Source organism: Hyaena hyaena, unplaced genomic scaffold, assembly GCF_003009895.1.
Source record: "Hyaena hyaena isolate Hyena2069 unplaced genomic scaffold, ASM300989v1 scaffold_459, whole genome shotgun sequence".
Taxonomy (NCBI): domain Eukaryota; kingdom Metazoa; phylum Chordata; class Mammalia; order Carnivora; family Hyaenidae; genus Hyaena; species Hyaena hyaena.
Window position 1 is genome coordinate 1268705 of NW_024081093.1, and position 15929 is coordinate 1284633.

General features: G+C 39.8%; 1 protein-coding gene across 2 annotated transcripts in view; it reads left to right on the forward strand.

Annotated features, from left to right (window-relative positions):
- SNRK (SNF related kinase) overlaps nt 1–15929 on the forward strand; it is a 58227-nt gene that overhangs the window by 15531 nt on the left and 26767 nt on the right. For both annotated transcript variants that reach the window (XM_039253734.1, XM_039253733.1), the window contains one exon: nt 1819–2513. In XM_039253734.1, coding sequence (XP_039109665.1) covers nt 1925–2513 — 589 coding nt within the window. In that variant the 5' untranslated portion in view covers nt 1819–1924. The remainder of the gene's footprint in view (nt 1–1818; nt 2514–15929) is intronic.

Here is a 15929-nt window from a genome sequence, read left to right on the forward strand (position 1 = left end):
TTTTGTAGTTGGTACTTAACTCTCTAGATTTCACCCTAAGCATAACCTCATTTAGTGTGGTTGAATGTTTATAAGGAACGTGGGCTTTGAAAGAAGAATTCAGTTTGAATCTTAGTTGCAGCACTTTGATTCATTTTGCACAAATACATATAGTAGGTGTTTAATGTTAGCTTTTCTTCTGTTCTTTTAAGCAAAAATGAGATTGAAAGAATGCAGTGCTTTAAAGAAAACACCTCATTTTATGTACGATTGACTTTTTGGGGATATTTTCATCTAAGTGGGAGTAAATGATATAACTGCTGTTCTTAATAAAACAACTGGAAACATGGAAGTATATGCTGGGAGCGTTAGAAAAGGCTTTGCAGAAGAGATGGGTATGCTCTCATAGGAGAGAGCTAGTCTTGGGAGATGGCCGTATTCCTCAGATTTTACAATAATTCTATTAAGTTTTGGTCAGAAAAAATCATAGTGGGTGTTGAATTTGTGAGATTTAAAGTGATGTCTTAATTTGTGTAAGTTTATACATTTTGTTTTTCTCAAGGTCATTTATAAGAGCTGATTTCTGTATGTAGAGTTTACATTATAAATGTGTAGAATTTTAAATGCCATGTAGGAGATGTGGTCTTTAAAACCACGGTTTAAGAATGCTTGCGTGTTTGGTTTTAAAATACAAGCAGATTGTGGTGAGTGAGTTTGGTTTGACAGTTGGAAGACTGTAATACAGGTAAGCATAACTGATAGGTATAGAGAGTGAGTACCAGGCAGCAAACATTTATTAAGCACCTACTGTGTATCAGTCGCTGTTCTAGTCACTATGACACAAGAGCAAACAATTGCCTTGGAAACATTTTGAAAGGAAGTTGAATTTCAGAGTTTAACAAAACATTAATTACCCGTCATATGTAAAACACTGTTTAGGAGAGTGGAAGGGTAGAAGGAAAAAAATAGAAGCTTAGAGTTCTCAAGAACCTTGCAGTCTTTTTTTTTTTTTTTTTTAATTTTTAAAAAAATTTTTATTTTTTAAAATTTATTTCTGAAAGAGAGACAGACAGACAGAGACAGCATAAACAGGGGAGGGTCAGAGAGGGAGACACAGAATCTGAAACAGGCTCCAGGCTGAGCTGTCAGCACAGAGCCCGATGTGAGGCTTGAACCCAGAACAGTGAGATCATGACCTGTGCCAAAGTTGGTCGCTTAACTGACTGAACCACCCAGGCGCCCCAAGAACCTTGTAGCCTTAGGAGGGGAATGGTGTATACAAAAATCTGTAGAATGAGACCTCTTGGGATTGAGGTGTCCCAAGCTGCTTCGGAGGAGTGAGGAAGGGAAGGTAGTTCCCGCTGGGAGAGTGTGAGGACGCTTCACTGAAGGGATTGTTTTGATACTATCAGGATGTAGTACTGGTTTTGGAATAACAGGAAGAAGTTGTTGGGTTTCTGTCCAAATGCCTATTCTGTTTTCCCTTTTTTTTCTAGTTCTTGCCTTGTTTTTTAAGACACTAATTGAAATTACTTTGGGGGAAAATTTTTTTTAAACATAGCCTATCAAGCTTGCCAGGTTTAGCTTATTTCTGTCATCACCAGAAACTTGTTTAAACAAACCAATTTTTTTTTTTCAGTTTGCAAAATTTAATATGGTATTTAAATTCTCAGCCTTTGTAACATAAACCCAAAATATATAAATAGGTTGTTTTAAATGACCCTTACTCATTTTTGTATCTCAATTCATTTATTTCAGTCTTCTCTTAAAAAAAAAATAAGGAAGCTGTAAAAGGAAAAGCTACAGAAACTGAATTTTGTTTCTCCTCTTATTTTGTAGATGTCCGTGGCGACACTGAAAATGAATTCCTTATTTTCACCAGATACTCTTATATGAGAAGATCCATTTCAAACAGTCTAGATATTTTTCCTTCTGTTGGACCAGCATGGCAGGATTCAAGCGAGGGTATGATGGAAAGATTGCTGGATTATATGATCTGGATAAAACCTTGGGTCGAGGTCATTTTGCAGTGGTTAAACTTGCCAGGCATGTCTTTACAGGTGAAAAAGTAGCAGTAAAAGTTATTGACAAGACAAAATTGGACACTCTAGCCACTGGTCATCTTTTCCAGGAAGTGAGATGCATGAAGCTAGTGCAGCATCCCAACATCGTACGCCTTTACGAAGTTATTGACACGCAGACCAAACTCTATCTTATTCTAGAACTTGGGGATGGAGGAGATATGTTTGACTACATAATGAAGCACGAAGAGGGACTTAATGAAGATCTGGCCAAGAAGTACTTTGCTCAGATTGTTCATGCTATATCTTATTGCCATAAACTCCACGTGGTTCACAGAGACTTAAAACCAGAGAATGTAGTCTTCTTCGAAAAACAAGGTCTTGTAAAGTTGACAGACTTTGGTTTCAGCAACAAATTTCAACCAGGGAAGAAGCTCACTACAAGCTGTGGATCTCTTGCATATTCTGCTCCAGAAATTCTGCTTGGTGACGAGTATGATGCACCCGCAGTAGGTAGGTAACCTTCCTCCAATATCTGCCCATTTGAGTTCCACCAGCTAGAGTATAATTGGTCAGTTCGGTGTTGTTTATCTCAAAAGAATTTCTTTTTTTTTTTTTTTAATGTTTTATTTATTTCTAGGAGAGAGAGAGAGGCAGCGTGAGCAGGGGAGGGTCAGAGAGAGAGGGAGTCACAGACTGAAACAGCCTCCAGGCTCTGAGCTGGCAGTCAGCACAGAGCCCGACGCGGGGCTCGAACCCACGAACCGCGAGATCATGACCTAAGCGAAAGTCGGATGCTTAACCGACTAAGCCACCCAGGTGCCCCTAAAAATAATTTCTTAAGGGACTTTTTATTTTTTTTTTTATTTGTTTCTGAGAGAGAGAGAAAGACCGCGTGACCAGAGGAGGGTCAGAGAGAGAGGGAGACACAGAACCTGAAATAGGCTCCAGGGTCTGAGCTGTTAGCACAGAGCCCGATGTGGGGCTCGAACCCACCAACTGTGAGATCATGACCTGAGCTGAAGTTGGATGCTTAACGGACTGAGCCACCCAGGCGCCCCTTAAGGGACTTTCTTAAATGTGTCTTAATTAACAGATTAGGTTTCATGAATGCCATGTATTCCTAAAGCTGGCAGTTCGTTTTACTCTTTACATGGCAAATGTCTGACGTGTATTTCTCAGCACAAAGAAAAGTGAGTCAGTTCTCATTTAAGGTAACCATCACCTGCTCACTGTAATTCTTTTGAAGGTCTGAGGACATTTCCTATCTTCTTAGATTCTTCCGGTAGTGCCCCTAGTCAGCTCTTGCCTGTGCCTATCCTTGAAGGCTTATTGAGACTCATGGGAAAAGTGCTGTGAAACTACAGTACATTATGAAGAATTTGGGCATGGGGGCCTTTTATTAATTGTGACCTTGAAGTGTGCTTTATCTCTCTCTGCTTCATTTCCTCAGCCATAGAATAGAACTGGATCAGTGTTATCCTGTTTACTTTTCACAGTGACCTGTGTGGTGGTTATTGTCCATTTCATTATATAGGACAGGAAACTGACATACAGACATCTGCCGTATGCTGTCGATTCCAGAATCTTGGTAGCCCTTTGCATTGCCAGCTACCCTCTCTTCATTCCTGAATATGATTGTGTTCTCTCTTGTCATGAGTTATCTACTCAGGGTGGAAGTGTTTGCTGCTTTTCAGTTTGTGTCAGTATTGTCCCTTTGGGATCATATCTGTTTTGCAAGTCATATAGGAATTTAGGAATTCTTCATTTTTAATAATTTGCTAAGCTGAAGGTGTGGTCACCTTATACAATTTTTAGTTTTAATCTTGGAATAATATGCCCTAATATTACACGTACATGATGTCACACTTCTGAGATAGGAGTCTTCCGTTTGCATGGGGATCATTTGAAATGGAAGAGTAAAGACACACATTGAAGAGTACCAATTTTATACCGAATGTTCTGTACACCAAGATACTGCTTTTCGTATTAGGCCTATGTGTCCAGTAAAAGAAAGGGTTGTTGAATGGTTCCTGCCCACTGGAGATAACAAGGTTTCACCGAAACCTTTCATTAGAATATTTGAGTCAGAGAGTTTTGATTAATGGAGCAAGTCTAATCAGAAAATAAAGCCAGGAATTTACAGAAGAGGAAACATAAATGTCTGAACATGAAAATGATGTTCAGCCTCAATAATAATCAGGGAAAATAAAAGCATGTTAAGATCCTGTTCCCACTTTTCACATTGGGAAAAACGAAAGTCAGACAAAACCAAGTGTAGATAGGACTGTAGATTTTCAGGAAATTTTTTTTTTTTTTAATATTTTTTATTTATTTCAGGAGAGAGAGAGAGAGACAGCGTGAGCAGGGGAGGGTCAGAGAGAGAGGGAGATACAGACTCTGAAACAGTCTCCAGGCTCTGAGCTGGCAGTCAGCACAGAGCCCGACGCGGGGCTCGAACCCACGAACCGCGAGATCATGACCTAAGCAAAAGTCGGACGCTTAACCGACTAAGCCACCCAGGCGCCCCTTTTCAGGAAATCTAACTAGAACTGTGTCGAAGACAGTTATCTACCAAAGTTAATGATGTACACAGTTCTGACACCCAGCACTTCTCTTCCTGTGTACATACCCGAGAGATATTCTCACTCATGTATACAAGATTTTCAGAGAGTGTTTTTAAGAGCATGAGTGAGTGTCATCAGTAGGATAATTCATTGATATTCATGTGATGGGATTCTGTATGCTGGTGAAGACTAATGAACTATGTATGTCACCATGGCTGTAGTCCACAAACATTTAAGAAAAGCAAGTTTGTAAGAATACTGATAGTATCACAGCATTTATATCAAAGTTTAAAACACGCAAAGCAGTATTCTGTATTGCTTAGGAGTGCATGCACAGGTAGTAAAAGCACTGAAGAATGCATGAGGTTACTTCTGAGGGCACGCAGACCTAGATGGTTTCATTTATATTGGTGATGTTTATTTTCTAAGTTGGGTGGTCGGTACACAGGTATTCATTGTAATTTTCCTTCTTTTTTTCTTAAATCTTCAATATTGCCTTAAAACACTTTTTAAAAGTTTTTAAAAAGGAAAAGAAAAGTGGGAGGCTGCCTACCAGTTTGAGAAATGGTTGGTAAAGTACAAATTGGGTGGAATGCATGGGTAACTTTCTTACTCTCAATTAATTTTTCTGTGATTGTTTGATTGAGATAAATATAGCATTCTTTAAAAAACAAATGGACAGTTACCTGCCAATGTAATGTTAGTGTATTGTGCCACAGTCAATGATTTTTCACAAATATGTAGCAGAATTAGTGGGGACATATATTAAAATCTGGCATTTAATTACCAGATGTTGCTGAATCAAGCCACTTTGGTTCAGTTCTGTAAGTGTTTTAGGGTGCGCTGTCCTGAACACTGACACTTGGTTCAGGTATTGTCTGTTTTCAGAGAATCAGATTTTGATTTCATTTATCAACTGCACTTCTGTTCTCTATGTCATTATTTTTTCTTTCATTGATACTAATTTTTTCTTGATCCTTCATTTCCCTTTTTGTTTTCTTTTTTGCTGTCTTCAGTTGAAAGCTTTTTTTTTTCACTGTCTTGATTTCTAACATTTAAGGCTTTGTGTTGTTCTCTCCTGCAATCTCTGGTAACATCCTGAGGATTGTACTCTCTGCTCAGCGTTACTCATTGCTGAAGTTTATCTTTACTGTTTTCTTTCTTATTTAACCCAGAGGTTTTTTTTTTTTTTTTGAAGTGGATAGATTTATTTTTCTTTTCAGCTGTTTGGTTTTTAACTTCTAATTTTAGTATATGGCAGTCAGTAATCTACATTGCAACCTGATTGGTTTTTGCTTCGGAGAGTATTTTTAGATTTTCTTTGTGGCTTAATACATAGTGATTTTTGGTGACTATTCCCCGTATGATTAAAATATTCATATTTTTAGCATATACAAAGTCTTTGTACATAATTAAGGTTGGTAATTATATAATTTGTTCCTCTGTCGCAGGTTTTTATTCTGATGTTATTTTCTGAGAGAATTATACTAGTTCCCTACTCTAATCTGAATTTTGTATTTTAATCAATTTTTGCTTTTATGTGTTATTTTCAAGCTATGTAAAGTATATAAACTTACATAATTTATTTTGCATAATGAGCTATACCATTTATCACTATGAAACAGTGCTTCTTGCCATGGATTCTATTTTGTCATTTTGTTTTAGGATGTATTGGTGTCTACTCTTCATGTTGAGTTAATCAGTATCCATATCATTCCTTCTGACTTGGAAACAAGAACGATATGTAGTTTGCTTTTACTTCCCTTTTACAGATTTTTAATTTGCTTTTATTGCTTAATATATACCTTTTCTGGTTCAATAGTGCTTTAAGAGCTGATGAAGACTGTGGACATATCTTAAAATTATGCATCTTTAATTACTCCTTTTTTGACCTGACTTACTACATGTGAAGAACATTTCAAAATCCAGTGTGAATTTAAAAGTGACTAGCTGGTCTATCTGAAAAGCATTGCTTGTCTTATGAAAAAGTAGATTAGTCAAACATAAATTGAGATATTCCTGACTGATAATTTATGTGCTACTTATAGTTTGTATAATATGCCAGTTTTTGGAAATCTTGGCATATTCAAGCCAAGAGTTGTGGTTTAACTAGAAGCCACATTGAATGTACTTCAAGCAGTCTGTTCCTTGCTCTGCTTTAGCACCATGAGAAATATGTCCACATACTCCCTCCTACAAAAGAGTGTTTTTCGAGACTTTAGGAAATGGGCAGCCACCAGAACGGTGATCGAAGCATTATGTGTATAATCACGTGTAAATATTTTCTTTGAAAACTTTTCAAAAGATTACTCCTTACTGTACAGGTGTACAGCCTTTGTGGTAAGACTTTGAAATTAGTCCAGAAGGGCGTAAATCAGAAACTTTCTCTTCGGTTTATCGAAATCTGCTATTATAGTTTGTTATGAATTGATAACTCCTTGCTTTTATTTCAGATTTCTTCCAGAAAAGCTGTTAATGTATTTGCTTTTACAGTCCCTTCCAAGCTGCACCAAATCTGAGTGGGGATAGTTTCATTTTCCCTGCTCAAAGATCCTGTTTATCAGGGATGGATGCTTCAGTAATGTTTGTCTGTTTTCCGACTTGAACTTTCTCTTCCCAGAGTCAGACTCTGGTTAAATTTTTATTACTTACTCTTAAAATTTGCCATTCGGACTGTGAGCCCTGATGGGTTATAGATTAGAAGACCTTGGCTTGTGTCACAGAGGTTTAGGCCCGAGTGTAGAGTTTGAGATTATACATTTTTAAGGGATCATTTAGGGAAGGAAGTTTGCTCTGCTTTAAAGGACTATCTTGTTTGTTTTATTTAAAAAGGTAAATATAAAACCTGCCCGCATTGTATTTGTCCATTGTGACCTGCATTGCATCCTTGGGCCCGGGCACATGCAGGGTTCAGTTGTATGGAAGTGAAAAAGGCACGCCTGGAAGTGTGCACACCTTCTGCAATGCAGCTGTCTAGTGCAGGTCACATAGTCTGAAAGATACCTTTTACAGAGTATAACATCGTCACTTGTCATGTAAAACCGAAAGAAACTCCTTTCCTAAACTTTCTGAAGTTTCATGTGCCTGTGAAGAAATGACAGTTATTTCAGAGATCATAGTTAAAAACTGATCTGCAGCATGAACCCTGTGTAAGTAAAAGCACGTCACAGCATTAGCTCCTTATGCACAACCTACTGGCTTTACAGTGTGAATGTTGTATAATTGTGTATTTAGGAAAGAGCAGTTCTGTGCTGTGAGTAAAATCTTTTTTTTTTTTTCCTAAATAAGCTACTCTAGAACTTAATATTTATAATAAAGATTCTTGAGCACAAAATGTTATGGGTGGTGTAATCTGTAGGTACCGTACATAGGGGTGTTTTAGACTAACTCAACCATTGATTTTATTAATGAGAGGCCTGAAAAATGTGATTAAAATGACATATTCCTTTTAATGTTTTCCCTACTGCGTTTTTAGCTCTGGTGCTTATTGTTCTCACTGTGTTACAAGATTCAGATAAAGTGAAGTATATATTGACACCACTTTACAGTATAATTTAGTAGTGGTATGATAAGATCTAAATTGGTGGTTCTCTGCTTACAACTGGTAAGTTTCACCTGGAGCAGATTTTTAAAAAAACAAGTAAACCTTGCCTGGGCCCTGCCCTAGAGATTCGGGTTCAGATAGTCTCAGGTGAGGGCCTTATCCAAAAGCTTCTGTGAGATTTTGATGTGTATCCAGCCTTGCCTACCTCTGATGTAAAATCCTAGAATCAAATGTTTAGGTAATTAGTGGGAAAATAGTTCCCAACGTGTTAATTCTCATATTCTTTAAAGAATAAGTGTTCAGAAGAGAAATGTTTAAATCTCTTTAGTTTCAAAAATTGTTAACAAGAACAATAAAATTCTTTTTTTGATGATAATTGAGCTTAAATTTCTCTAGTTTGCCTCCCCCGCCCCATTTTAATCACACCTTGTGCTTGTTTAGGGATGAGTAAGTGAGAACCAAATTTCAGGTCCTTTGAAAATTTTTTCTGATGTTCTTCTAGTGCCTGGAACGTCAGGTGGGACTCCCCTTGCCTTTCCTGTTAGGGCCCGGAGACTGTCCTGCCCCCTCCTTCCCACTGCCATCCCCAGAGCTTCTCTCAGCCCCCCGGCTTTGTGCAGGTCAGGAGGTTGCCTCGCTGCCTCATACAGAACCATTTTCTTCATGCAGAAGATTCCTAGCACCTTGTACTTTTCTGAGGGCCCTTGCTGCTAACGGACTGGACGTGGACTTGCTCTGGTTTTACGCGGGCCTCGGTGCGCCTCCCCCTCCTCCCCTGCCCAGGCCCGTGTGGAAAGACAGCGGCGTGCCGGACTCGGGATCGGAGGTCCCGCTAGAGGAAACGGCCGAGTTACCGTCCGCCAGCTTTGCACACGACAGCCACGCTCTGAGTCCTTGGTACTTGGTGTGAGGAGGGGGGCACCGGGCTGACGGCAGGACCGTGTGCGTCTCGGGGAGGGAGGGGTTCGCAGGCGGCCTCCTGTGTTTTGTTGGCTGCCGCCGGTTTTCAGATGCGACAGTTCCAGGCGAGGGGAGGCCCCGGGTCTTTGGGCGACAGGAAGTCAGGACTCCAGCGGGGAACAGCTGGACGGGGGGGGGGGGGGGGGGGGGGGGGGACGGCAGGGAGGTGGCTGTTTTCGGTGCGCGTCACTTATAAGGGAAAACATTGCTTATCACTTCCTTCTGAAATGTAAATGCCTGTCTCTGCTCTGCTCAGAACACTTTAAAGTCTTATCGTTTCCTTCCCAGTCAAAGCCCGAGTCCTCAGCGGCCGCACGCACGGTCCTCAAGCCCGGCCTCCCCATTTCCTCCCTCACCGCCACTCCCACTCTTCTGCCAGTCGCTTGCTCAGTTCCAGCGACGCTGTTAGTCACTTTCCATATCCAGTCCTGCCTCTGGGCCCTTCTGTCTCCCAGCCCGTGACCTAGACCGCTCTTGCCCACACGCCACCGCCTGGCCCCCGGAGGTGGAGGGCGCCCCACGCGGCTCAGTGCTGTGGTCTCTGTTACTGCCGTTTGTGAAATGAGGGTAGTAATGGTTCCTGCCTTGAGGACTGTTGGAGGTAGATGACTGAGGCCACAGTGGCACTTGGCGTAGGATGACCGGACACAAGGTCATCTTCAGTCCCACGTACCGGGTCTCAGGGAGCCTTTGCGGAAGGATCACAGAAGGCCTGGCTTCCGTGGCGCTCGGGCTACTGTCCCCAAGGGTGTTTAAAGATCATGGCCTCATTTTTCCTTTTGAGGTGCTTTCTCCTCCTTTGGAGATTTGTCCCCAGGGGAATTTCTGAAATGTTGGCTGCCGTGGGAAAACTGGGAGGAAGGGGCAGGCCCAGGACCTTGGCTCTTGTTTTTTTCTCACACATGTTTTTAGTTGTATTTAAGTTTCAGAATGTAGGGAATAGGTTCGCTTCTACCGTAGGGACTTTTCTTAGTGTGTGTTTTTAATGTTAGATTAAAACAAATGAAAGTATTTATTTGATAACTGGTTAGTTTCTTGGACCTTCAGAAGAGCTCTTGAAACCACTTAAAACAGTTAACTGTCTTAATGCAGAAATACAGAAGTTAAATCTATTCACTTCAGGTTGTAGCATAAGGAACCTTTAGGGAGTTGAAGATATCAAATCTATTTGGGTACTTTTTTATCTTTTTATTTTTATTGTTTGGTGGGGAAACCTGTTGAAGAAGGACTAGTTTGCAACACAGAAATTCAGCAGTTAACACAGACTTTCAACACAGTAAACTTGAAGTCAAGTTAGTCACAATATACGTTGCCACACAGTCCGAACTCCTGAGTGTTGAGTGAAGTCACTGCAGTGTATTAAGAACTGGTGAAAACTGTTGGCAGGGGTGCCGTGCTCGATGGCGCTCTTGCTCCGCAGTGGCCTGGTGGCACTTGTTAGTGACACGTCTCCGTTTCTGGGGAAGCTCCCTCCATACCAGGAAGTTGCCTATGTGGTCCTGAAGTTGTGACGACTCCTCGAGCCGCTGGTCAGGAAACGCTGTCAGAGGCACAGCCACATACATAGTCGTGTGGTTTTCTTCTTTCACGGGCTGTGGCTTCTCTCGGTCCGATGCTCACGTGCTGCTGCTGCCCGTGGGGGAGAAGGAGGGAGGGAGGCCTAGAAGACGGCGCCGCGGGGCTCAGCCACGCGATTAGCGGAGCTGTTCTGTGGAGCTCGTGCTTCCTTACAACCTAAAAACTGGTTTTCAAAGGTCTCCTTCCCATCATTCTCTGTTAACCCATGTTCTGTCTCACCCACTTCGTCTTCAGCAAACATTGACTTATCTTACCTGGTTTCTCTCGGTTGGCCTTATGGTGAGGTTTTAAAAATTGTATCCAGCATAGTGTAGAACAGTGCCTAATTTAATATTATGCAGTTTTAATTCACAATTATTTTAAACCTGGAAACCTAAGGAAAGCACCGTAGCACCTCAGCACTTGGGGCACCGTCCGGCAAGTAGGAGAAGGAGACTGTGGAGGGAGACCGTCTGTAGATACATCTAAGTTCTGCCTGGGATGCAGCCGGGCGCGGAGGAGGTGCACTAGTTTGTTGGATAAAAATAATGGGGGCGGGGGGGTTGTTAGATGGCTAAAAAAAGAGGATGATGTGATGAAGGGGACACATGCCCTAATGGCCTTTTTCCCATTGGAATTAGATGGAATGACGCCAAACCTCGCTCATTTCAGATGGCTCACTTGTCCCTCTTGCTCAATAGTAAGGTCCTTGAGAAAGAGAACTGTGTGTTTGTTTGTATCTTATCTGCGTTCTGTCCCAATCACCTGGTAAACATGACAAGCCCTAATGTTTATTTAAGTGAGTTAAATATTACAGAAGACGAACTAAAGAAATGAAAATTTACATTCCTCTAAGTTTTCTTTACAAAGCTTAATTGTGGCCCCCACCCCCACCCCCCGTGGCCCTTCCTAATATCCTTGCTCATACTGGAGCTCCTTTGCCCTGACTTATGTGTATATATTAACGTGTCCTGGACTCACTCGTGAGGCTGATGGAAGCCGTCCTTCCTCTCTTCACAGAGAGGCAGATCTGTGGTTTGAAGCATGTTATGACATACAGACCACTGTGAAAGCTTATTCTGGATCTGATCTTGCAGGCTTGTGGGGCTGAGTAAAAAGTGGGCCCACAACTTTGACAGGAAGGATGAACGCAAGCAGTTTTGAAATAAGCTTTGGAACGTAGAATAGAGGTGTGGAATTGTGTCCTTATTTTTGTGCCTTTGGCTGCTTCACTGGCTTGTTGTTTTAGACATTTAGTTCTCTCATTTTCCTTATTGTGTTTTCAATTTCCTACTTACGACTTGGGAAGATTGTAATGGAAAATTGGAGGTAAGCTTATAGACAGAGCTTCACCCAAAAGGAACATCAGATTGTTGGGGATACGGTGTGCTTTTTGTTTTTTAAAGCCAAAGACTTTATTTGTAGGTATTTGGTGTGTTTGTTATTTTTTTTTCTTAAACCCATTTTGTGTCATGAACAGTTTGTATGTATCAATTCTTCACTGACATTAGGTCCTTGTTATAGTTTAAAAAGACTTAACATGGATTAGGAGCTCCAGTAGATGGCAGAGAAGCCCCCCGATGTTCTGATCCCTCTGTTCCAAAGTGTGAGTCTCAGTTTTGTGCTCAGTGGTAATTAGCTTCTGGAGCACTGAAACCAGCTTAACAAATCTTAGGAGACTAACGTAGGCAAAAGCCCGTTGATTGGTGTATGAGACTTTAAATGCCAGTCCACTGCAAGCTTATATTCTTGCATCAGACTAGCTATATTTTCCCAAGTTTACCTATTTTTCAGGTTTCTAAAAAGTTGTTAGACATCAGCTCTTCTTTTAGGTAGAGTATAAGTTGATTTGGTTTAACCCTTTTTTAGGAACGCACATGATCTGTTGCCACTCCTGAGGTCACATCATTCTTACTTGGATTTCTGCCTCAGGTCTAAGAAAGGGCTCTTCATGATTCTGGAATTTCAGTTCGTTTATTTCTGTTGCTTCCAAGGCCTTGAAAACCTGATTTCTGCAAGTTCTCATTTTGTTTCTGGTTGTTACGGCAGAACCTTCAAGTCTGCCCAACACATTATAGTCTACCTAGAAGCAGAAGATTCCCTGTAGTTCTAGATTAGTTCTAATTTTGTTCTCAGTTACCAGTTTGTGGATGGGCTATGTTGCTATCAAGTTGTCAGTAAACAGGTTGATAAAACTTTTTTGGACTTCCCATCCAGCTTCAGTGTCAAGATGAATTCATTAATCAGCAGAGGTAAGAAGAGTTAGCGAAGTTGTGTTCTGTTTCTAACTTTTGACTCTTCTAGCTGCTGGCAGGGGATTAGAGGAAACAGTGTTTTCATGTGTAAGGAAGCTTTCTAAGACTTTATGTCATGTGAGAAAAATGAACTTCAGAGTCCTTAGCTGTCAGTGTCTCTTACCAATTAGAGAACTATTTATTGATCACTTTCTTTAGATCATTTCTTGAGTTGTCCTATGGCAGAGCACCGTGAAGCAAGCAGATAAAGGCTCCTAGGATGCCGAAATGATCTGTCCTAAGCCCATGTAAAAGTTCATGTATTTTGTTTGTAGTTTTCATTCAAGGTCTCACCCAGATCCTTATCTGGTTAATTTTACATACAATTCTAGCAAGTTCAGTAAATTCATATTTTCAGCCTTCAGCTTACAGGTAGGTAACAGTAGGGACTTCTTAGAGGCTGGCACACTGATAGCAAAGGATGAGAAAGAATCATAAAATCGTAACTGAAAACTCTTTAAGATATTCCTGAACAACCAGTGGATCAAAGAAGAAATTAAAGGGGAAGTGAAAGTTTCTTAAGACAAATGAAAATGGAAACACAATATACTAGAACTTATGGGATGCAGCAAAAGCAGTTCTAAGTGGGAAGTTTGTAGCAATAAATGCCTACATTAAGAAGCAAGAAAGATCCCATATAAAAGGAAGGCAATAATAAAGATTAATAATAATAGAGAGCAGAAATAAATGAAATAGAGAACAGAAAAAAAAAAAAAAGATTAACCAAACTAAAAGTTGGTTCTTTGAAAAGATAAACAAAATTGACAAGCCCTTAGCTAGACTAAGGAAAAGAGAGAGACCCAAATCAACAAAATTGTAAATGAAAAAGGAGATGTTACAACAGATACCACAGAAATACAGAGGGTCATAGGAGGCTGCTACGAATAACTATATGCTGACAAACTGGACAACCTGGAAGAAATGGGAAAATTCTACATGTAACCTACTAAGACTGAATCAGGAAGAAATAGAAAATTTGAATAGACCAATTAGTAGTAAGGAGATTGACTCAGTAATCAGAAATCCAATTGGTTAATTTTATCAAACATTTAAAGAATTAATATCAATCCTTTTCAAACTCTTTGGTAAAATCAGAGAGGAGGGAACATTTCCAAACTCATTTCATGAGGCCAGCATTTTCTTGATGCTGAAGGCAGAAAAGGACACTGTAGAAGAGAAAACTGCAGGCCAATATCCCTGATGAATGTAGATGCAAAAATTCTCAGTGAAATACTAGCAAACTGAATTCAGTAGCACATTAAAATGATTCACCATGATGATCAAGTATGATTTCTCCCTGGGATGCAAGGATGTTTCAACATTTGCAAATCAGTTATTGTTACTAGAAAGAAGAGAATCATGATCATCTCAGTAGATGTAGAAAAACGCATTGGACAAAAATCAACATCCATTTGTGATAAAAACTCAAAGTGGGTATAGAGACAGTGTACCTCAACACCATAAAGGCCATATATGACCAACCTGCCACCACCATTATTCTCAGTGGTAAAAGGTTGAGAGCTTTTTGTTTAAGATAAGGAACAAGACAGTCTCTCCTATTTAACACCATATTAGAAGTCTTACCTCGAGCAATCAGGCAATAAAAACGAATAAAAGACATCAACATTGGAAAGAAAGAAGTAAAATTGCCTCTAGTTGCTGATAACATGATTTTATATAGAGAAAGCCATAAAGATTCACCAAAAGACTTAATTAACAAATTCAGTAAAATTGCAGGATACAAAGTTAACATACATTACTATCCACTAACAATTTTTTGAAAACAAAATAAATTGATCCCATTTACAATAGCAGCAAAAATGATAAAATACTTAGGAACAAATTTAACCAAGGAGGTGAAAGATCTCTACTTGGAAAACTACAAGACATTGATGAAAGAAGTCAAAGATACAAACAAATGGAAAGTAGTCCTTGTTTATTGATTGGAAGAATTAATATAGTTAACATGTTAATACTACCAACAGCCAATTCCTATTAAGATTCCAATGGTGTTTTTTTGCAGAAATAGAAGAACATTCCTAAGATTCATATGGAACCATGGTAGACCCAAGATAGTCAAAGACATCCTGAGTGAGAACAAAGCAGGAGGCATCACACTTTCTGATTTCAAGCTATGCTATAAAGCTGTGGTCAGGAAGACCGTGGTACAGGCATAAAAAGAGACAAATGAAGTAATGGAACAGAATCAAGAGCCCAGAGATAAGCATATGTAGTCACCTAATAATTTGACAAGGGAGCCTGGAATATTCACTGGAGAAAAGACTGTCTCTTCAATAAATTAAAGAAAATTGGATATGCACATGTAGAAGAATGAAGCTTGACCCCTGTCTTACACAAAAATTAACTTGAAAGGGATTAAGGGCTTAAATTTAAGACCTGAAGCCATGAAACTCCTAGGAGAAAACAGGAAATAATGTCCTTGACATGATTTCTTTGGATAGGACACCTAAAGCACAAGCAGTAAAATAAAAAATAAACAGATGGACTGCATCAACCACAAAAGCTTCTGCACAGGAAAGGGAGCCACCAACAAAGTGAGAAGACAGCCTATGGAATGGGAAAAAATATTTGCAAAACATGTATTGGATAATCAATTAATATAAATATATAAAGAACTCCTTCAGCTCACCAACAATACAACCAGATAATCCAGTTAAAAATGGATAAAGATTCTAAATAGACATTTTTCTAAAGAAGATATACAAATGGCCAACAGGAACATCAAAAGATGCTCAGTATCACTAGTCAGCAGAGAAATGCAAATTAAAACTGCAATGAGATGCCCTCTTATGCCTGCTAGAAAGGCCATCATCAGAAAGATCAGAGATAACAAATGCTGATGTGCATGTGGAGCGAAGAGAAACCTTGTGCACTATTGGTTGGAATATAAATTGGTACAGTCATGTGGAAAACAGTATGGAGTTTGCTCAGAAAACTAAAAGTAGTACTATATGATTCAACAATTCCACCTCTGGGAATATATCCA